At 35.2% G+C, this 24,982-nt stretch overlaps 2 protein-coding genes across 2 annotated transcripts in view; one reads left to right on the top strand and one right to left on the bottom strand.

Moving 5' to 3' along the window:
* Positions 1–18,457, bottom strand: part of LOC123546885 (nucleolar protein 16-like) — a 71,426-nt gene extending 52,969 nt beyond the window's left edge. Inside the window, exon 1 of the mRNA XM_045333517.2 lies at positions 18,298–18,457. Coding sequence (XP_045189452.2) covers positions 18,298–18,398 — 101 coding nt within the window. The 5' untranslated portion in view covers positions 18,399–18,457. The remainder of the gene's footprint in view (positions 1–18,297) is intronic.
* Positions 18,458–18,821: 364 nt separating this feature from the next.
* Positions 18,822–24,320, top strand: LOC123546886 (HIG1 domain family member 2A-like). Its single transcript, XM_045333518.2, has 2 exons — positions 18,822–19,079; positions 22,500–24,320. Exons 1-2 carry the CDS (start codon positions 18,896–18,898, stop codon positions 22,706–22,708), a joined length of 393 nt encoding a protein of 130 aa, XP_045189453.1. The 5' UTR covers positions 18,822–18,895; the 3' UTR covers positions 22,709–24,320.
* The last annotated feature ends 662 nt before the right edge of the window (positions 24,321–24,982 follow it).

Genomic DNA, 24,982 nt, shown 5'->3' with positions numbered 1-24,982 from the left:
GACTAGTGGTCTCTGGTGCATTTTGGGACTAGATTATGTGCACCCAACTATATCTATTATCTTCAACTCATGAGAACCATTTTCCATCGTCAGTCTAGTCTTGACACATTTGAAGAAATGATCAAATCACGTTCACTTAAACCAAACATATTAAAACATTTGCCTTTGTTCATAATTTTCATAACAAACGGCTGAAGAGCAAAACCTTCAGGCTTACTGTCAAAAATGAAAATATCAAAAAGAAAAATGTATGCAGAAAGAAGACAGAATCTGTATGACTAGGTTTTCCCGTCAGATAGGCAGCGCCTAATTTCATATTAAATCTTTTGGACGTGATTATGACCATTTTGCATCTTAATTTGACATATTTTACATTATTGGTATTGGTTTTATAGCTACTTCTAGCTCTATATAGCTAAATTTAGCTGTAGTGGTGTCCAGTAATATCGCGGGTTCTCTCGTATCGCGGTAACCTCCCTTTGCAGTGACTTACATTTGTAAACCGGAACCATGAGATTTTGTTTACAAACATTTCTTGCAAAATTCCATCGTAAATGGTAAGTATTACTTAGTTTTATCGCAACCATTCAATATCTCAAAATTATGCATCTGCTCATCACCCCTTCCCGCCCAAAAACGCTTTTATTTAAATTAAACTAAATGGACAGCTTCAGAAAGTTCGTCTTATGCACTGTTTTATGAATGAAATTATTGCGGTCACATGATGACGTAAGTAGGCGTGTCCCGCAGCTATCAAAATCAAATACCGCGATATTTGAAAACTATGGGATTGTTAAAGTAGGTCAAGTATGGCTGACATTTTATTGAATGTGTTTTTTACACATTCTCCGCTGGCTGAGAAAGAAAGATGATTTGCAAGTTATAACAGACAGTTGGTTTAAAGTTTTAATGCAGAAAACAAACTAAAGATCAGACTTTATTGATATGCTATTTATGTTCCGACCGTAAGTACCGCGATACGAGGGAACTCCATCCTATATCCTGTTTTCTCATATTCTCGGGAGCCTAAGGGGCATTTTTATATTCCCAGTACAGATTAACCATTCCATTAACAGCACTTGGGTGTTCTTTTGTAGAAAATTCACTTGTCTTTCAGATGGAGTCATAAAATGTTACAGAAATTATCCCATTTAGTTATTTTGTTACTGTATTTGATGGGGCCTCCGTGGCCGAGTGGTTAGAGTCGTTGACTTCAAACCATTTGCCCCTCATCGATGTGGGTTCGAAACCTCATTTGGGGCGTAGAATTCTTCACGTGAGGAAGCCATCCAGCTGGCTTGCGGAAGGTCGGTGGTTCTACCCAGGTGCCCGCTCGTGATGAAATAGTGCACGGAGGGGCACCTGGGGTCTTCCTCCACCATTAAAGCTGGAAAGTCGCCATATGACCTAAAATTGTGTCGGTGCGACGTTAAACCCAACAAAATAAATAAATAAATACTGTATTTGATACCATCCCCGCCCGCAGAAATGGACCAAGAGTTTCTCGTATTCCCGTGGATTTAGATTTGACTTTTCATCAGAAATAAGTTGTAGAATTTAAAACATTTACATTAAAATTACCAATGTGTAATTAAAAGATATATTCTGTAGTAAATACATAAAGAAATATGACAATCAATTGCATAATAAATTATTTATGGCAAATTTCCTAACACCACCAGAAAAAAATAAGGATTTTTTTTTAAAATTGAGTAAAATGCTGATAGTTTCCTCAACATGCGTTCAACAGGTCGGAGACTTCCCCTGGATTGAGAGACAGTCTCTAGATTTAAACACTGTCTCTCCTTTGAAAGACAAAATGTCTATCGATCGAAAGACTGTAATTAGCTTAAGTGTTGAAAAAACATGAAATCATTATTAAAACAATCATTTCATTACAGTCGCATTATTCATTCATTGAAACAAATTGTTATTTCAAGTAAACTTTACAAGAAACACATTGTCATAGAAGTTTGCTTAAGCATTATAATGCTTAAACAAAATTCCCAAATAATTTTGATTTTGAAAATTTGATAAAAGAAAAATAATTTTATATATTTGAAATAAATTTGCGCATTCTGAAAGGCAGTGGCTAGAGAACAATGTTGGGCGGTTTAACCGCCCCCGGTTTTAACCAGCGGTTTTAACCGGTTATAACCGCCCCGGTCAATACTCCCTGAAGTGGTCAATACCGGTCAATACTGACTGTTAAGATATTTTGCAGAGTTTATGAACAATTTAAATAATGACTGTTAAGAGCATTTGGGGCTTGATGAAGATGGTTGCATGCATTATATTTAGTTAAAACAACCAAATCAATGCTTCCAAATTAGTCAAAGTGGTCGATTTGTCAGTACTGGTTAATACTGGTCATTAAACTGCTAATTTAACTGAACTCCATCTGTAGAAAGTATTTCATAAACTGTAGCAGTTAAGTGTTTGATTCACAAGTGTTAAATCTAATTATTTTTACTGGAATATAATTCTATGAAAATTGCTGTGAATAACTGGACCCTTTCATGGAAGTGGTTTAATTGTGTTTTGATAGCAACTGTCACATTGCCTAACTGACACCCTGTCTTACAATATACAAAAGATTATATATTGCAGACCTGTCTATCTAGTCACTAATTAGCAGTCGTGACCATAATCCCACTGTATTAATGAGGTGCTTGAACATACTTTATCTAAAAAAAACAAAAAAAGTTATGCAAGTATTCAAATGACCGGTATTGACCACTATATTTGTTGATCAGGGATACTGTGTAGGACTAAAATTTGAATTGACCAGTACTGTCCATTTCAATTAGTGTATTTTATAGTAATAATTTTTTTTGATTAATTCAAAATAAAGGCTACTATAAGAAGATAAATTGAATTAGATAACTGATAACTTGAAGACAGCATTGAATGAACTAGTATTGACCACTGACCAGTCTTAAGTATATTGTCCAGAACTGAGCCTGACCAGGACACGCTGCCAAGGACCAAAATTGAATCGACCAGCATTGACCACTATACTTTTTAATAAACAAAATTCTATATTATTCAGATTGCTTTATTATTTTTACATAAATCTTACAGCCTGTTCTAATCTGTTAATGTGCATTATGTAAAAATGTTGAATTAACCAGTATTGACCACCCAAGAATGACCAAAGTATTGAATCGACCAGTATTGACCGGTATTGACCAGTATTGACCGGTTTTAACCAGTATTGACTGCCGGCCCAGTCAATACTCATATTGACCGGCTTTTTGCCAACATTGCTAGAGAACCGGAATCGGTTCCCTAGACTGCGAAATTATTCGTCCGGAACCGGTTCTCTAAGCAAAATGCCATGCATAGGCTAGGGAACCGGAATTTTATTTCTATGCATAATGCTGCCGAAATCCACTTTGTTACTTGGTAAGTGTCATGCATATTATTATCTTAAAGTACAGCTAGTGCGGAACCTTCATTTGAACACCCGTCGCCGCAATTCCAATTCGCGTGTTCGTTTTTACTGTCCGCCGCGACGGGTGTCATTTCGGATATTTCGGGTGTTCAGGAATGGTCATTGCCGGTGGCAGCGAACGCTGCGCGTTGCGATGGACGGTCGCGATGGTCCTTGGTGGTTGGCCGCGAAGAAACCTGGTGTTCATTCAATACTTTTTGAAAGAATTATTCATCTCATAATTTATAAATATAAATGCTTAAATTGTCTATGCATATACAAGCTAATTGAAACTAAAACTGAAACTGGTTTATTTGCTTAAACGCCTATTTCTACATTTAAAACATATTCAATGGCGTTTTACAATACAAGTTGAAATAAAATATTAAATATAAAATATTTTAAATAAGATTAATTAAAACGAATCAAAATAGCAATTATTAATTTAAAGTCAATGATAATACTATATTTTAAAATATTACTAACATACAATTATCACAGACAAACATTAAATTTCTATCACTGTCACCAGCATCATTGTTTAAAACTCAATCAAAACTTAGAATATGCAAGGTAGTCTCTGAAGAAATGCGTTTTCAACCTTTTCCTAAAGCAGTCAATTGAAGAACTTTGTCTGATGTTCAACGGCAAATTGTTCCACAACTTTGGCCCTATAGTACTAAAGCTTCTATCACTAAAAGTTTTTCGCTTTGTTGAAAGGGACGATGTAACAGTCAACTGATGACTCCGAGGATCTGAGGGAGCGCTGGGGGATTTTCGGTGTTAAGAGTTCAATCAAATATGCAGGCGCATTTCCAACATGGCAATTGAACATGTACGTCAAGATCTTAAAGTTTATTCTGGCTTTGATCGGCAGCCAGTGCAAATCGTAGAGTGCCTGCTTAGAACTGTCTCTTCTTCTACGATTCAGAACTAACTTCGCACTACATATTTTGAATGCGTTGCAGTTTTGCGATGTCACAATCAGAAATACCGTATAAAATAACATTACAGTAGTCTAAATGCGAAATAACCAGCGATAGCACTAAGGTTTCAGTTGCATCCTGAGTCAAATATTTGCGAATGTTTTTGATTCGGAAAAAATTCAACATTGCGTTCTACACTTATTTTTATATGCTCTTTGAAAGTTAAAGTTTTCGTGCAAATAGGCCCCCAAATATCTGATGTTACTCTGTCTCTTGATTTTATCACCACAAATATCTATCTCGTGAATGTTTAACTTATTCAACTGAGGGCACTTCCAAAGGCAATATGTTCAGTTTTGAGGAATTCATTTTAGTTTGTTACTGTTCATCCACTCATTTGAATCTGTAGCAAACTCCTCTAGTTCACCAATGGATTTAGCCTCGATGGATGGTTCGGGCTTAAAACGTGTGCTTGCGGTGTGGTCGTCGGCAAAGCAAAGACGGAAATGGACGGGGGAACAATGTCAAAAATCGTTCCTGCGTACGTGAGATAGAGCCACGGCCCTAAACAGCTTCCCTGGGGGACACTACACGTAAGCTCACGTGCTGATGACACTGTTTGATTCACACTCACCGCGGCAGCTCCGTGGCCTCAGATATGAGTTCAACCAGTCCAATGCAACCCAGAGACACCATACTGACATTTCAAAACGTCCAAAAGAATATCGTGGTCTACCGTATCAAAAGCTGCACTAAGGTCTAATGCTATCAATGCAGTCACTTCTTGATGTTCCATAGCGTCCAAGATGTCATTGATAAGTCTCAATAAAGCCGATTCGCACGAATGATGTTGCCTGTATGCGGACTGATTTTTCCGAAGGAGATTATGTTCATTTACATGTTTATTAAGTAAATACAGTGCTGCTTTCTCTATCAATTTGGACAAGAATGATAAGTTGCTCACTGGCCTATAGTTTGAGAATATAAGTTCGAGACCAGCTTTCTTTAACAGAGGTCTAACTATTGCTGTTTCCACTGCACTGGGAAGACTCCTTGAGTCAATGAAAGATTCACTAGTCTAGTTAAATTGGGAGGAGCTCGTTTAAATATGACTTCAACACTTTTGTTGGAATAACATCAATTTCACACGACTTGTTTGTAACTGGTTAATGAGTTTTCTAACTTCATCCTCACTAAGTTCATCAAATTTTCCAAATTCGGCACATTTCTCATAGATGGTTTATAGTTTTCAAAATCTTTTAAGCTGTCCGTATTTTCTGAATCTTTTCCATGAAAAAGTCAGCAAATTTGTCAGCTAGCGTATTTTCATTTTCAACAACAGGCATTGGATTCTCCGACTTGCCGCCGGGAGATCTGTCACAAATTTGTAAAGTTTTTGGAATCACCTTTGTATTCGAGCACTTTTTGGCTAAGAGTTCTCTGTTTTTCTAGTTTCAGTTCATGGTGATATTTATTAAGAGCAGTCTTGAAAATTTCATAGTCCTGTGGATTTTGGTACCTCCTCCACAAACGTTCGGATTTGCGCAGAATTTGTTTTAAGTGGCGGATATCCTCATTAAACCACGGTTTCGGATTTCGACAAATAATAGTTTTCTCTTTTAAAGGAGCGTGCTTGTCAATGATATTTTTCATTTCATCTTGGAAAATGTCAACATATGTCTCAATTGAATCACTTTCAATTTTCAAATCAGCAAGGTCACTAGCAAAATCTGAGTCATTTATGTCATAAAAGTTCCGGTAAGTAATAGACTTGCTGATGATGTTTTCCTTTTTCACTTTTGTAATGACTTTTACTACACGATGGTCGGATAAGAAAGGACCGGGTTACAATGAGATAAGTTCAACACCATTTGCGACCTCTGTGATCACAAGATCAAGACTCTGACCGAACACTTGTGTTGGGAAATGTACATGTTGTTGCAACCCATAGCACATAAACAACTGTTGAATTCAGAAATAGTGTTGGTGTCGTCATGTATATGTAGATTGAAATCTCCCATGATCATGAGATTGGGGTACATGGAAATACGTCTTCAAGAAATTCGAAAAAGTCTTTCCAAATTGCGTAGGTGTCGCCAAAGCTGGGGGTCTATAAATGCCTACACAATTAATGGTAATTGTTTTAAAGACCATTTGCCATACTCCGTACATCAAAACTTTCGGTGGTGCCAGATACCATTTTGCGCATTTGAACACTACTTTTACAAGTCAGAGCAATACCGCCACCCGTTTTGTTTCTACGATTCGCAACACTGAGTCTATAACCATCTTGATTTAAATCTGATGTTTCGAATTGGGATTGTTTTTCATCGGAATACCAGTTTCCTTTCAAAAGTGCAAAGTCAATTTTTTCTCGTCACGAAGCAATTGCCCGACTAGCACATCCTTTTTGACTACTGAATGACAGTTCATGTTAGACAGGTGACATTCTCTTATATTTACTGAGTGTGTTTAAATCGTTTTGGATATACAAGATTTGACACATTTACACCATATTGTTTCCTTTGTATTTTTGTGACTTGTGTGTATGCAGCTCCTGATCGGTAACTTCTAAAGTTTAATATCCCCAGACCTTTTAATCTTGCCAATAATTGTTGGTCAGGTAAAATCCATTGTCTGGGTATTGATTCTATATTTCATTAGTTCACTTGCATATAGGTTTAACCAGGCCCTTGGATAATCCATATGGATAATCCATTGTGTGCACTGAGATGGTGTTCACCCAGTTATGATAAAATCCTTTGTTAAATCCAATTGTTTTGGACACAAATAACTCCAAAAAATGCAATTAGTAACCCAAAAAAACAAAATGATATATTCATAAATGTCATATATTAAATGTAACCCCCAGAACAAAAATGAAGTTTCTACATAGTCATTTAATCACACAAAAAACCCATTTATTTAGAGAGACACAATTTAGCAGCCTTTGACATTTGGCGCTCAAAATGATAATTATTTAGAATGTATACCTCGTCCGTATACTCGTAATCAGTCGCGATGTTATGATATGTAATAGTAATTATCACATTGTTTTGTATTTTTCTGTAAAATCTAAATAGAGTTGCATATTCTTTGTTTTGTTCTAACAGTTTTATTTCTATTTTCAGGTCACTGCAAGCGTATAAATCTTTGATCCTATTGTTCATTTCTAAATCGATTGTTGAGTTAATTTTATGGTATTCGCACCTCATCTAACAAATACCTTACAAATTATGTTTTACTAACAGCTGTTTCTTACTCTGTTTTATTTATTACGGTACCTAATACGCTCTTTTTGTTTCGCTTGTTTGTCATTTTTCAGTTGTTTAGATATTATTGGTAAATTTCTTTCACTGTTCTATGATTGCTACTCATCAAATAATTATTGTTATTTGTTCGTAATATGTTTAATGATATAATTACTATCATATTTGTTGACAATTTATTTATGGACAATCTGTGATAAGATGAATATATTTAATAGTGTTTCAAAATTTTTTACTCAAGTCTTTGATTTATTATTTTCATTACTTATTAGATGAATATTTAATACACACTTTTATGATATATGAGACTTATGTACATACCTTTTGTTTTCGAAATTCCGCATATTGTTGTAATATTTACATGTACTTTTTCTGTCAACAATAGAAACAGTTGCATTTTTTCTAATTACAGGTAAACGTAAGCGAGCGGCGAATTTGGTGTTTGAGAAGAAGACGAATATGAATTTTTTGTTCAAATACAAATAGACATAGTCTGTTATTTTACACCCTCTTGCTCATTTATTAACTAAACAGTCATAAATGCCATATGGTGACCGAAAAAAGACTCTCTTTATGTGGTCTCAGTGTGGTTTGTTTTTCTCTGGACCTTCGGGTTGCTGGAGTCATCTCTGTTGTGTTTATTTTTTTCTCTGATCTTTCGGGATGCTCGAGTCGATCCACTTGTCTATACATACTGTGCTGTGAAGTAAAGTTCCGTCATATGGTAGGTTTTGATGGGGTGGTGATGGTTGGTGGAGGATGCTGCACATTTCATTACTCCTCGAGTTTTTATTAGTTTACATGTTAGAGTTCAGTGTACTTAAAAGGTTTTATTTTTGCTATTGTTCTACTTTGCAAATGCGGGCTCTGAATCTGCTTTTTGTGCTCTGTGCTTCCAAGAAATCTACTCATACCTATTATCTTTATTAAGTATTACAAAACCTGTCATTTAATAACATTTAACATGAGTAGTTACACTGAAAGAAGATTCAAACATCTGTAAAATATCCATTATATAAAAACAAAACACAAAAAATTAACGATACTAATAAATTTATGATAATTAATATTCATACATTCATATCATTACAAATGACCTTTGCTACTTGATGAAACATAAATATCAATCTGAATGAGAAGTCTTTTGGATGTCACGTAAGCATAAAAAATTTCAAAGGAAGACCGGTACAAGCTAGTAGTATATGTAGCTGCATTAGGCAATATTTCTAAATCATAGTTGTATATCTTTGACGTTACTTATCTCTGACGTTATATGTATCCGACGTTATTTGTCTCTGATGCTATATATCTCCGACGTAATAATGTATCTTCGACGTTATGCTTTTTCGATGCAATTATGTCCTGTCGGCGCTGTTACTAGTCGTGGTGCATCCAGTTGTCGTTCCGTCGGTCATTACTTGTTCTGGCCTTGCCATATATCCTTTCGGCTACCATAGCAGACTAATACGTACCATAAAAACGGGGGTCGCTATTACCGCTATCATACACCGACTGACTACCGCAGACGCCTAAAACGTACCATCAAAACGAGGGTCCAGATTACCGACATCGTACAGCGTAGGACTACCAGAATTTTTTAATTTTTCTTTGTATCTGGGGGGAATTTAAATGCTTTTTATTTATTGCAGAATTTGATCTGAAGTGTAAACTTTCATTTATGTTATTAACAAAACGGTATAGAATCAGTTAAACTAATAAGTTAAATCATTCATATGACATACTAAATAATATTACGCAACAAATTACAGGTCTCCATAAAATTTAAAAACAAAACCAAACGTCTCGTGCGCAATAATGTTCTAAAATCATTTTAATGGCAATTTGTTGATAAGAAAATCCTTTTCAGACAATTAAGGGATCATTACTCTCCAAAAATACCCATTAGTTTTGATGGTTGCTCGTCGCGGTAATTACCGAACTCAGTTTTTAAAACTTAATTAATTACTCATTTCTACGCTACGGTATTTAAAGCTATTTTACTACGTCTGCATTATGCGGCTCCGGCATTCTTGAAGTCTGAAAACCACGGGTCTGCCACTGATGCGTTTTGTAGACTTTTCACCAGTTACCTTTACTATGGCACTACGGTAGTTCTGAACTTTTTTCCATGAAATACAAAATTTCACTGTGGTAATCAGAAATAGTGTACATTTATACACTACGGCAGTAATATTTTAAATTGTTATTGCACATGGAACATACATATATACACTGTGGTAATTCTCTACAGAACGCTTCGTCGTTTTACGTCTCAACGGTAATACATATGCACACATCGCTTCTTCCAATTGCATACTAGTAGTGTGTAAATTTATCCACTATGTTAGTATTGTATTTTTCATATTTAAAACTTAAACTTTAGGTAAGAATGCATTTAAATTATCCCAAAGTACACAATGGTAATTTTGACTTTGAGCTCCATGCATTATGCATTATAATGCAAGGATACTCTGGAATGCTTTATAAATGGTACAGTATTCAGTATTTCATATGTGCCTTTGTATACTCATTATATTAATTTATAGTCCGGGTCCGTAATGTAGGAGATACATTCGTGCACTTGTAATGTCTGAATCCTCTCACTGACGGAGGGTCGCAGGTTCGAGCTGTGCTACCGACTAGGATTTTTTATGTGAGAAAGTAGGTAGTTGCTTACGGACTTTGGCGTCTAGTACTGGTCTTTCCCAGGAACGATGGTTAGTTAAACTGGCTGCCTAATATAACAGGAATAATGTTGAAAATGACCGTAAATTCAAACAAAAACAGACTCTAAAATGATCTGTTTCCCAAACCGTACATGAATGTGCTTTCGGTGGAATGAGATCTTACAATTCTTCATTATATGGTTAAACAATTGATACCTTAATTGGGACTTTACAGAAAAGTATCAACGGAATACAGCTCGCAACTGGGATACGCTCTAATTTAGATATAATGCTATTAATAAATTCAGTTATTTTAAAATATGTTTGAAAGTCAGTAAGGCATAACAAACTAAGAAAAAGACACTTTTAGCTACTATTATAAGTTTTACCACGAAGTGTCATTCGACATTTTTGAGTTTTGTTTTGGCACTTGCATCGTATACACTACAAAAACAGATTATGAATATGAATAAATTTAAATGAACCTTAATAACGTATAGTTGACGCGTTTACATGGTCCGCTGACATAACTGGTAGGTGACTAAAAGTAAAATGCAAAAAAAAGAACATGTTTCTAACAGAAAATAATAAGATAAAACAATAAAATTAACAATCTTATAAGAATCTTATATCAAATGCTACACAACCTGGACAGCGTATTTTGGACTAAATTTCATAATAGACAGTCTACTTATAGTCCGATCCGGAAAAACAGGTAGGAGACTAAAAGTAAAACATTAAAAGCAAACAAAAACATTTGACAGAAAATAAAAAATATATATATATATTTAAACGAAAGCAAGTTGTGAAAGCTATAACAGATGAAGATTATTCATTACTTACAAATCATCGCAATAGGTAACATAGAGCATATGTAATGTTACACAAAATGTTCACTGAAGTCATGAAATAATTCCTGTTTTTTGTTGAATTTGTACTGTAGTCCGTTTTAACTGAGTAAGAATGTAACAATTTTGTCAACAATTTACGACAATAACCGTTCATCTATATATACATGTACTTTTTTAATAGCCGTCTAAATGCAAGGGAGTGGGGGTAGGGTAATTAGCATTGTTAATAACACGTAGAAAGATAAAATGTCCAAAATTCACTGTGATAAACATGTCATCGGTAGAACTGTTTATTATAATAATAAGTTAGTTATGTGTCTATATTTAATATGCCCGGTTCTTTAGTTAGCCAATCCCAGTTCTGGACGCATGATACGAAAGAAAGCATTCTCTGAAAGTAGTATTTAAAAGATCACGGGGATTAACCCTGAAAATAGACAAATATTTTTATGTAAGCAAGACATTTTGATTTTCAACTACAATTATTGCACAGCTTCTCTGGAACTGGCTTTTGTACTTAAGGGCTAGATTTCTCGAAACGTTTTATCCTGTACTAAAGATTAACCTGTTAAAAACAGTCGAATATATAATGCAATTACAGACTTTTCCTCTTCTGACATGGTTAAATATTTCGGGAAATTTGACCCAGAGCGATAATTCGAGTACATTTTTGGATTTGAGCGACTTCTTGACTCAGACCCAATTTATATACATGGAGTAAAAAAAACGTACGTTCACGTAACATAGCAATGACTCAATAATACCAAGAAATCTTTAAAACTACTCATTAGATCAATATAACTTTTTAATAAAAAGAGTATTGTTATACCTGTGTAAATTGTCTTTACACTGGTTAGAACCAAATGATGACGTTGGTGTTCGGAGACCACCGGCGGTCTTTAGTTTCTTCATACTGCAAAACTGACAAGCATTTGTTCGCCCTGACATTGAGATAATTTCATGTGAGTCTTCAAACTCTCGGTCAATGGTATTAACTACCTGCGTTTGTTTGGGTTTCCTAATTCCTGAACGGTAACCTTTCATACTCTAGCTACCATGTTTCCATCTTTGATTTGACATGTCATATGCTGTCATTTGTTCATTGTACTAACCGAAACCAGGAATTATAATGTATTACATATATTACATTATTCCTGCGGAAACATCCTTCTGTCGGTCTAATTTCTGTGGTTTCAAATCATATGGCAAGAATTTTCGCCCTTATTAAAAGACCCACAAAGATGTGTTGAGCTGGCAAGGAACGCCTGTGCCAAAGGGATGTGTCTAGAAGCACTATACGGTTCAAACAGATGTTCAACAACCTTCCTCGTTAGTTCTACTTCTTTTTTTCCTCTAATATAAACTTTAAACTTCCAAAGATATGCAGAAACTGCATCTGCTAAAACGAATATTTTAAAGCCTTTCTTTAATACATACTATTAACTAAACGTTTATCTATTTATCTTTTTATACTGCATCACTCTTACGAGTATTAGGTGCAGCTGCGCGCCTGTACAAGAATTTTAAAAGTAGAATAGACAGAAGAATAAAGTAATACACGACGTGTATTGCAAGCATGAATACAGATGATAGTGTTAAAAACAAGAAGGACTATGGTGTCTGGAAAAAAGAGTACTTATAGTAATTACAGAGTGAGGATCTAGGTATAGGTGTGGGGATGCATATGTCTTGTAAGACGGGGTTAGGTAGGGGGAGGGGTTGACAGGGAGAAGTGGTACAGCAACCAAACCACTCAAATAATTACCACAGCAGACGTTTGCAGGAAGAACGAATTTCAGTGTAGTACCGCAGTATAGTTTTACTCGTCCTGTTACTAAGACCTATAGTAGACTTTTGTGAGAAACTTGAATTTTAAGGCAGTGCTATAGTGTAGTTATACATATTAAATGAAATTAAGTGCACTTCCACAGTGTTGAGAAAGTTACCCTGCGAAAGGATTATACTAGTAATCAAAACTTATCCTGTAGGCATTATTTATTCCCCGATTACCACAGTAGTTTAATGCAAGGCATGCGAAACCAAAGAGAGTGCCGCAGCGTATTAATACATATTCACACCAAATAGCATGTACTGCCGCAGAGATGCAGTGCCCGTTTAAATATGTGACTTTTAATAAAAAACATTAACTGTTTGTTTTAGCTGCATATAAATACCATAGTAGACTATTGCAGGAAACAAGAAACTATAAGTTGTGCCACAGTGTAGTTATACCAATAACCACACAATGGACATAACTACCATAGTGTAGCAACCGTTTTACATAAAAATTACCGCAGCATAAAAATGTAGTATATTTTTGTTAATTCCTTCTATTTTCAATTGCGAAAATATACAATTTTTACCCAAATACTGCATTATACGCTATAGAAATGAGCACCCCCATTTTTCTGGTACGTATTAGTCGTCTGCGGTAGCCCGTCTGCAAAACAGTAGCGGTAATGGAGAACCCCAAAAATATAGTCTGCATTTGGCGTCTCAGGTAGTGCGTCGGTGTACGATAGCGGTAGTCGAAAGGATATAGCTCATAATTTTAATGGTAATAAAATTAATTCTGTGTCCAGATGTCTCCTTTTTTTTCTCAGTTCGTCATTTGTGTCTCATCTCCCAGTTCGTCAGAGGCCCACATACTTGTAGTACTAATACTACGTAATAAAAATGTGCCAAATATGGTAAGGACAGAACAATGACGGGAACACGTTAGGTAAATGTGTATTAAAAAAAAATGTTAAAAACTCCTTGTGCAAAATATTGCAGGAAAACTAATAAGACACTAATCTTGCATAGTCTTCGCCTGAAATAGAGAAAAAAAAAAAAACATTCAGAATGTGTGCTCAATACTTTCGAAGACCACTATACTTTTCACCAAACATAGCATTTTACATTAATTCCGTAATAAAATAAATTACTGAAATTTTATCAGCTTGTAAGTCACACAAATATATTAAAATAATAATTATTGATCATTCAACCTTAAGCACTGGACCTTTAGTTGTAAAAACATTCAAAGAGAACCTATGTACACTGTTTCTGTTCAGATTCACTTGGAAAAGTTATGCACTTTTAAAAACTATCATGCAGACGTTTTCGAACCAAACAGAACATTGTTACTGGCAATAAAAAGCAATAAAAATTCGTTACAAAACAGAACGTTTTTTAATTGTAAAATAACATTTTAGTCGTTAATGCAAATAAATTCATTAGAAAAAGAAACCTAGCAACTTACCTCTATTATAATCTTTTCATTTTATGCCAGATTCATAACAAAGATAAACTGTTAAGTGCTAAACAATATAACTGTTAGGTATTGTTAGTATAAAAACACTAGATTGGAACGAAAATAAATATAACAAAATACAAAAGTATATGTTTCTTGACAATGGCTGTACCTGCAAAATAAATAAAATCAGTATGTAATAATACTGAAACAATTGCTCAAACCCCGAAGCTAATATAAGTTAAAAAACAAGAGGACCATGATGGTCCTGAATCGCTCACCTATCCCCACATGACCCAGTGTTGAACTGAGTATGACGTAATTATTTCTATTATTTGACATAGTGACCTAGTTTTTGAGCACATGTGACCTAGATAAAAAATTCTGACCAATTTTCATGAAGATCCATTGAAAAATATGGCCTCTAGAGAGGTCACAAGGTTTTTCTATTATTTGACCTAATGGCCTAGTTTTTGAAGGTACGTGACCCACTTTTAAACTTGATCTAGATATCATCAAGGTGAACATTCTCACCAATTTTCATGAAGATCTCGTGAAAAATATGGCCTATAGAGAGGTCACAAGGTTTTTCTATTTTTCGACCTACTGACCTAGTTTTTGACCGCACATGACCCAGTTACAAAACTGACCTAGATATCATCAAGCTGAACATTCTCACCAATTTTCATGAAGATCCGTTGAGAAATATGGCCTCTAGAGAGGTCACAAGGTTTTTTCTATTTTTAGACCTACTGACCTAGTTTTTAATCCCACGTGACCCAGTTTCGAACTTGGCTTAGATATCATCAAGGTGAACATTCTGACCAATAATCATGAAGATCTCATGAAAAATATGGCCTCTAGAGAGGTCACAAGGTTTTTCTATTTTTAGATCTACTGACCTAGTTTTTAACCCCACGTGACCCAGTTTCGAACTTGACCTAGATGTCTTCAAGGTAAACACTCTGACCAATTTTCATGAAGATCCATTGAAAAATACCGCTTCTAGAGAGGTCACAAGGTTTTCCTATTTTTAGACCTACTGACCTAGTTTTTGACCGCACGTGACCCAGTTTCGAACTTGACCTAGATATCATCAAGGTGAACATTCTGACCAATTTTCATGAAGATCCATTGATAAATATGGCCTCTAGAGAGGTCACAAGGTTTTTCTATTTTTAGATCTACTGACCTAGTTTTTGACCCCACATGACCCAGTTTCGAACTTGACCTAGATATCATCAAGGTGAACATTCTGACCAATATTCATGAAGCTCTCATGAAAAATATGGCCTCTAGAGAGGTCACAAGGTTTTTCTATTTTTAGATCTACTGACCTAGTTTTTAACCCCACGTGACCCAGTTTCGAATTTGACCTAGATATCATCAAGGTGAACATTCGTGACCAATTTTCATGAAGATCCATTGAGAAATATGGCCTCTAGAGAGGTCACAAGGTTTTTCTATTTTTAGACCTAATGACCTAATTTTTTGACCCTACTGACCAGTTTCGAACTTGACCTAGATATCATCAAGGTAAACATTCTGACCAAAATTCATGAAGATCTCATGAAAAATATGGCCTCTAGAGAGGTCACAAGGTTTTTCTATTTTTAGACCTACTGACCTAGTTTTTGAACCCACGTGACCCAGTTTCGAACTTGACCTAGATATCATCAAGGTGAACATTCTGACCAATTTTCATGAAGATCTCATGAAATATATGGCCTCTAGAGAGGTCACAAGGTTTTTCTATTTTTAGACCTACTGACCTAGTTTTTGAAGGCACGTGACCCAGTTTCGAACTTGACCTAGATATCATCAAGATATACATTCTGACCAACTTTCATAAAGATCCCATGAAAAATGTGACCTCTAGAGTGGTCACAAGCAAAAGTTTACGGACGCACGGACGGACGACGGACACCGCGCGATCACAAAAGCTCACCTTGTCACTTTGTGACAGGTGAGCTAATAAAAACATGTTCATAACATTAGGAGTTCTAAACTTCTCTGAGATTCGCTTCTGAGATAGTACATCTTACTTGGTACCGTCGAATCAGCGGATTAATTATTTCTTACATGCATATGGTGGTCTTGCTGCCTCTAGATTTTAGTTAACAGTTGAGAAAACAGAAAACAAAATTATATTCACTCAGAAAAAAAACTATCGGTTATGTTATTTTGTTTTTAACACTTACGGTTATGTGCGAGCTCTTTCTATTTAAAATACGCCGATAACGTGTCAAAATTTGACATGTGTTCAGACAATTATATGAAAAAATCTTGTGAATGTAATCAATGTGTCACAATTTGATACAATGTGTGTGTAAAACATCCCTTCACACAATTGTTTACAATTTGGATATAATTTATTGAAAAAGATATAATCGTCAATGGCAATAAACTAAAATCGAAACATTAAAATTATCGGGCGTAGATAACAAGGCCTGATAAAGGTAGACGAGTAAATTGAATAAATGATATGCATTGTGTATTTATAATAAATACATTATAGATGATAAATTTAACAATTAAATGCTTCTATATACTGTTAAAAAATTAATGTTAAAATAAAACGTTGACCGCGATGGTCCCTCGCGCGTGAACACTGCGAATCCTCGCAGCCGTCCACCGCGAACCCCTGTGTTCATGACCGCGAGGGCTGATGGGTGTCCAGCCATCGCAACTGAACACCCGAAAAAATTTTTACGCGCAAGGGTCGAAGGGTTTTTGAAGGTGCCGCGCTAGCTGTACTGTAATTAATTTATCATGCCCTTGAATTTATCTGCGTTTACTGTCTCCAAAAGTGTACTCGCCGCATATATACCGTGTCTGCTGTATTGGAATGATATAAACTAGTACGAATGCATGCGTGAAAACTACTTTGCAGTTTTTAAATGTTATTAAATTTTGCTTTAAACTTGTACTATGTTTAAATTATTTAAATATAAAATAATGTTGGTTTGTATTTGCGTCATTACATGTTTATAGATGAACAAATTAATTTAACTGCCCTTAAAACTTCATACAGATTCTTTGATCACTTTAAATACTTGTTTGTAACACCTCGGCATTTCACGTTCAAAGATATGTAATCAATACTAATTAACAGAAATTACTTAATTTGTTTTAATCGTTTCTTTTATTGTCTTATACCTGTTAAGTTTAAATTTCAAGTTTATTTTGGCTCCAGTGTCGACGATTTCGCATTCATTCGTACTAGTTTATTTTATCATTCCAATATGGCGGACAGTATGCGGCGAGTACACTTCTGGAGACACAGTAAACACAAATAAATAAAAGGGCATAGCTTGCTGAAATGGTAAAAATAATTAACTTATTAAGATAAGAATATGCACATGATACTTACCACAAGAAACAAAGTGAATTTCGACAGTGAATTTCGACAGTTTAATGCATAGAAATAAAATTCCGGTTCCCTAGCCTATGCACGGTACTTTGGCTAGAGAACCGGTTCCAGACGAATAAGCTCGCTGTCTAGGGAACCGATTCCGGTTCTCTAGCCACTGCCTTCTAAAAAGAGAGTTTTAATTACTCTTTCATCAATTTTCATTGCTTAAGCAAATTTGAGTCTTTCGATCGAAAGACATTTTGTCTTTCAAACAAGAGACAATGTTTAGATCGAGAGAAAGTCTCTCAATCCAGGGGAAGTCTACGGCCTGTTCAAATCGCTTGAAATTATCAGTGTGTCAGTTTTGTATCATTCCTGTCTAGAAAATTACAAACATTAAATTATTTGACAACTTTAAGGCAAAAAACGAGAATATGAGAAACCCTGAGAATACGAGAAACAGGGATATATCATATAGCTAATTTTTTTAATTTGTGACTTTTCTGGTACCTGGTTAAGGACTCTGAGAATATGAGAAATCTGCATAATTTATATATACCATTTAATGTCAGGTAATTTCTTTGACTTTTTCCATTCCTTTCTTCTGTTGGTACTATAATTGTACTGTTTCCTCGCCTGTCTTTTTGTTGGTTTACCCATGTTTTTGGTTTGCACGTGCTGAAAACCCGGAAGTAAACACAGTTAGCTTTACAGCCACTAAGACGAATTCAAATGACAACAGGGAGAAATAATACAAATTACAGAAAGGTGTACAGAAGCACTTTTTTAAATCCAAAATTCTAAAACATATTAATCAGGAACAACCCTTTCTTTTATTGTTTAAAAAAATAATCCGAAAGCATGGTCATGAGAGAATCTTGTTTGATTCACTCCAAACAAAATTCTAATCGATTGTGATTAATATGGCACTTTTGAAAGTTATACCCCCAGTACACACCTCTGACTTTAAGATGTTCAGTATAAGCCAAAGTCAAGTGAAATAAGTCAATAATGAAATTAATAACAGAAAAGCAAATAAGAGACAATTATCTACAGTTGGAAAATCAAATCTATTACAATCAAGCACAGAATCAAGGTTACGTAACTCTAACTGGTCAACCTGTCAGGTCAACAACGAAGGGTAGCTTACAAAAATCATGGATAAAAACAATTCATCTGCAGTACAACAAGAGGAAAAGTTAATGTACCTAAGTCCGCCTAAAGAAGAAAGTTTCAGACCAACAATGTTTGAAACAAAACGCGACAGAGAAATCCAGGAAAAGGGGGCATTCAGGGCACTGTTTCTGCCTTCTGTCATGGAAAATCCATTTGTACTTTTAGGTAATCTGGTAAATCAGTAAATGGCATTATTTGGTTATAGTCTCCTCTGTGAAATGAAGTGTGTTATATCTGTATCCAACATGACGCAGGACCATTTCTAGTGTAAGGTGTCGGGTAGTCTCAATTTTTCGACTTTAATGCAGACCAATTTTACAGACTAGCTGACATTTACCGTATCCAGAGAACTATAAAATACACAGAATGGCAACTTGGGATAATCCCGCGTCATCTCGTGTTAGCGTGTTATCTTATTTCAAAGCGTTTGCGGACTTGATCAATCATGATCAAATCAACAGACAAAGCGTTTGCTGACTTGATCAGTCATGATCAACAGACGCTTACAACGAGATCTCATTCAGTTGTCACGGGATGTTGGCGAGATTTGCTCTATATGCCTTTCAAGTTGCCGATCTGTTTATTTTATAGCTCTTTGCCGTATCTGACAGCATTGTAGGGGTATTTTGGACATTCTGCAGAACTGCCAACTTTGGAACAAAGTGAACAAAGCATTCACAGCAACTGTTACACAAATCCATCAATTGTACATGTAGATAGGTGCATACATTAACCAGTGCAGTAAAAATTAAAAAAAATAATACAGTAAATTTTACTCTAAAAACTCTAGTAAGAACACTAGAAAGTTAACAGGTTGTAAAGAGCATCAAAGTACTTGCTTGTTAAGTTACTTAAAAAAAACTGAAATTTAATTGCAGTTCTCCAAAAGTACCCAAGTAAGATGCAAATATTGGTCAGAAGTGGTAAAAGTAGCTGTTACTTAACTTTCTTTTAGCTCACCTACGGTGAGCTTTTGTAATTGCATTTTGTCCGTTATCCGTCCGTTCACAATTTCTTGTGAACACAATAGAGACCACATTTTGTAATCAGTTTGAATCAAACTTGCACACAACTTGTATTGGTATAATATCTTGGTTCCTTTAGAAAACTGGCCAGATCCCATCATCGGTTCCAGAGTTATGGCCCCTTAAAGGGCCAAACTTTGCTATTTTTGGCTTGTGAACACGATAGAGACGACATTTTGCAATCAACTTTAATCAAACTTGCACACAACTTGTATTGGCATAATATCTTGGTTCCCTCAAAAACTGGCCAGATCCCATCATATGGTTCCAGACTTATGGCCCCTTAAAGGGCCAAAATTTGTTATTTCTGGCTTGTGAACATGGTTATAGGGACCACATTTTGTAATCAACTTTAATAAAACTTACATACAACTTGTATTGACATATCTTTGTTCCTTTCAAAAACTGGCCAGATCCCATCATGGGTTCCAGAGTTGTGGCCCCTTAAAGGGCCAAAATTTGCTATTTTGGCTTTTGCAGCCATACAGAGACTTCATTTATGGTTTGATTTGATACAAACTTGCAAAATAGCTTTAACAACAATAAATCTTTGATTCCGTGATGAATTTGTCAGATCCAATCATAGGTTCAGGAGTTACAGCCCCAGATTGACCCATGAAAGAGCCAAAATTTGTTAATTTTTACCTTGTGATCACATTTAGAAGTGACATTTAATATTTGATTTTAACCACACTAACACACAACTTAAGTCACAATAAAATCTTGGTTCCTTTCGAAAACAGGCTAGATTCCATCATGGATTCCAGAGTTACTGCCCCTTTTAAAATTTTCTATGTTGACGCTTTTAGCCATATAGAGGTTTCATTTATTCTTTGATTTGATACAAACTTACACAGAATGATTATCTTGATCTCTAGGCCTGGATCGAAACTGGGTCTTGTTGGGTCAAGAACTAGGTCATCAGGTCAGATCAAAGGAAGAGCTTGTTAAACACTCTTTAGGCCACATTTATGACCCAATCTTGATGATTCCTAGGTTAACCCTGACCTGCTTACCTATTTTCTTATTTTTAAAGCTACAGCAAAATAGATTTGGACCACCTGTATAATTTTTTAACAGATTTCAGTAGTTATCTTGAATAATCTTTACCATGACCTACTCGCCTAGTTTTTTGTTTCTGAAGCATTACTTTTAGCAAAGAAATATGTTCCAGCAAGCAACTAAACTCAGGTGAGCGATATAGTGCCATCATGACCCTCTTGGTCATAAATTTTGATCATATGTTGAAAATAAGTATGTTTAAACTATTAATTAAGAACTGTCCAGGATGTGGATCCTGTTAGTGAAATTAATTTTTTATATGCTAAAAGTAATGATAATCAGGTTTCGAGGGTTGAATGGAAAACTGTGGTAACTCTTTGAATTTTGTGAATACAGTGAAACTCCTCTCTTGGAAAAATGTCACTGTTTTACAGATATTGTTGTTCTTTTGAGGTTAATTTTCTAAGAATTGTTTATAATTATGTCTCCCACCACACAGTGGTGTGGGAGACATGTTGATTTACTCCTGTCTGACACTGTGTGTGTTTGTCTGTCACAAAGCTTGTCCGCACTCTTAAGTCGAACATTTCTCATCCGATCTTCAGCAAACTTGAACAAAATGTGTTTGCCAGTAAGTCCTCAGCCAAGTTCGAGGCAATTCGGAATTATGGCCCTTTTGATAATCAAAGCACTCAAAGTCTGATAAGGTAGTAGAGGTTTTGGTGCATGGTTGTGTGTGTGTGTTCGGGTTTAACGTCTTTCTCAACAATTTTTCAGTCATATGAACGACGGTGCATGGTTGATGCATATACTACTATTCAGATGATTAGGCAGTTGTGGGAGACATGCGCTTTTCTGAAAAGCAGCTCTAGTTTTGAGAAATGAAATGCTTGCCTATCGTCTCTTCAATTCCACAATGTTCTATTGACATTGTCAGATAAACATTATGAACACATATCATTCCAACTGTAATAATGATAATACAGTAACTTTTTCACTTGAACTCAGGTAATTCCAATTTCCTGCACAACCCTTTGCTTGAACTGCCTGTCAGGTCCCAGCAAAATATCGATATGATATACAGTTTTGATGGTTTGAACTACCAATAACTCGAACAATTTTTGCTTGTCCCATCGAGTTCGAGCAAACAGGGTTTGAATGTAAATGAGAATTCATCATTCACATATGTTCCAGTAGTTGAGCAGAAGGAACAGTCAAAAGCTTTAACCCTTATCATGCTGGACATGATTGATTCTGCCTTTGCTACCAGCACAGATTATGATCTGCACTGCTCACCATTCAGTCAGTATCTTTTTGATACGCACCCCTTTCAAAAGTTAATGGGACTGTTCAGTTTGAAAAATGGACAAGTTCATTATAGAAATTTATCAGGGTAAGGGTTAAAGTCGATTTCCTCAAAATGAACATTCGACCTGTTAGAACACTAGTAAGTCATTGAAGGGACATTATATAGGAAAATATAGATTTACTCCTCAAAGGTTGTGTAAACAGAGGTTGTGAGTATTGTTTGTTTAATCGCATATTTTATATTTTTCAGGTTTAGGTATGACAGTTGGAGCATTGGGATTTGGGTTATACTATAATGTGAAAGGACAGCGCCAAAAGTCACAGTCAATGTTGCAGTATCGTGTCATTTTTCAGGGACTTACGATCGTGGCGATAGCTGGAGGTTACTATTACAGAGACTATAAAAGAAGAAATCGCGAAGCATTAAAAGATTTGGAATCTCTGAAGTCCACAGAATAATACTTGTCAAGACATTATAGTTTAAAGTACATCATCTGATTCAAGTTTCATTACGAAGGAATTCTTTCAGGACCAGGGATGCTTCATGAATTGCGCTACATGAAGCTGTAACTGGAATTACAGGAAGTATTCCAACGATTGATGTTTGAACCTGTTCATGAAGACAGTTGTGGAAGGGAAAATAAGCAGGGTTGTTCATGAACATTTTGTGAAATTGTGATAAGATTATTCAGTTTTGAATGTGATCATGTATATTATACCAGATTTATATAGCACCCTTTTCATGATAAACACGTTCATCTATGATGTGATGATGTCAGTTTAAATTTGATATAAGCTGTTTTGCTGTTGCAGTATTATGCATCATATCACATGTAAAGTTAGTCCAGCTTGTGGCATGATCGTTGACAGTGTCAGGGGAGGTAACTAGAACCATGGCCCAAGAATGATATACAATAAGTGTGTTTGGCTTAAAGGTGACACATATGAATTTTATTTTATACTTGTTTATGTTTTATGAACAAAAATATAATTAATATCTTAGTGCATCCTATTTCCAGTAATACCTTTCTGTTATATTTCTCAAAGGTTTGAATATTGATTAACAAAGTAGAAAGTTTTATTGAGTCCATTGTGTTTTTTTTTTATTACATTCCTTTATATTTCTAACTGTAAGAGTTCATGTACAGTAGAACTTTTGCTAAGTACTCTTTTGAGTGATATTTAAAATTGGGTCATGAAAAATGGGATGTATTATGTGATGGCCCATGTGCCTGTCTCATAATTTGTGTCCAGAGCAGAACTTTTAAATTATTCATTTTGCGTAGTGTAACAACTTGGCCACCAGGTCAAAGGTCAGGTCACAAATGGAGCTCACAGGTCAAAATTGACTATGGTCTTTCATGTCTTTTGGGCATAACTAATAACCATTCAAGGTATTAAGACTTTAAACTCTGGATATAGGTAGGTGATGAAGAGATATGCAGATGGACAAAACTAGGTTTGATGGTTAAAATCAAGGTCAAATCTGTATGTGTCCAGAGCATGAACTTTAAGAATAGGTCAAAGCTCCTGGTCTCGGATTGAGATCATATGTCATGTCCTGAGTACAATATGATAACTGTTCAAAGTTGGCACATACTACGTAGATGGTAATGAGACAATGTGCAGAGCATATAAATCGGGTTTGTAGGTGAAAGGTCACAGGTCAAAACATGTCTGTCATATGTTGTGCCAAGGGCATAATTTAAAAAACATCTATAGACATAAAACTTGGCATATAGATAGATGTTGATAGGGCTGAGCCTTGTACTGGGCGTGGGGGTGGGGGTTGGGAGTAGTTAAAACATCTAAAGCTTTGGGCTTATTTTGCACTGCTTAGTGCAACTCTTGTTAACAATGTTCGATATAATTAAGATACTAATTTATAGATTACGGTGTTCTTAAATATTTATCATTTTTAGATCCATGTTGCTAATAACATGTTTTTAAAGTCCATATTGATAACATTTTTTCTTGAAAACTGACTTTTTTTCAAAAATTGATTTTGCATCTATTACCATGATCATGTTCTTTAAAACTTATTTTAAAATAAATAAAGAAAAAACTGTTATATGGATTTCTTATGATATATGTTTAGATTAAGACTGTGGCAAGTGATTCTGCCTTTGCAACCTGTGCAGACCAAGATCAGCCTGCACATCCATGCAGGCTGATCATGGTCTGCACTGTTCGCTATTCAGTCAGTAAATTTTCAGTTAACACGTACCCCTTCGAATAATAAATGCCCAGTCCATTTTCAGAAGTTTCAGCAGGCTAAGGTATGATATTGTATAAGTTCCTATATTATGTTATGCATACATTCTTTGTTAAACAGCGGATACATTGTTATCGTATAACAATATAAAAATACAATTCACACACAACAGATGGGAGCAGTTTCTTCTTCCTAAATATATAATTGCTTCCTCATTTCTGTCTTACGGAATGGAAACTGTCTCCAGAATAACGATAAAAATTTACTTTTAACATGCTTTCAGAACAGCTATAATAATTATGTTGATGAAATTGCTTTAAGAATATTTTAACAATGGTTTTAATGTATTGTCATCAATAGACAAAATGTCTCTATTTGTGGCTATATAGCAAATTAGGAATGTAAGTTGGTCACCAACAAAAGATTAATGGAAGCATACATGTTTAATCATGATCACACACCTTTTTTTTCGATGATTTAGATATTGAAGTTAATTGAGACTTTCATAACAGCGTTAC

This window comes from Mercenaria mercenaria, chromosome 9, assembly GCF_021730395.1.
Source record: "Mercenaria mercenaria strain notata chromosome 9, MADL_Memer_1, whole genome shotgun sequence".
Classification (NCBI taxonomy): domain Eukaryota; kingdom Metazoa; phylum Mollusca; class Bivalvia; order Venerida; family Veneridae; genus Mercenaria; species Mercenaria mercenaria.
Note: the sequence above shows the minus strand (reverse complement) of the source record. Positions and strands in the feature narration are given on the sequence as shown.

Bases quoted from the DNA above. Each gene is read 5' to 3' on its own strand.
- LOC123546886 (XM_045333518.2), top strand. From the start codon at position 18,896: ATGGATAAAAACAATTCATCTGCAGTACAACAAGAGGAAAAGTTAATG. The intron at 19,080-22,499 runs GTAATCTGGTAA...TATATTTTTCAG, and splicing joins AAATCCATTTGTACTTTTAG to GTTTAGGTATGACAGTTGGA.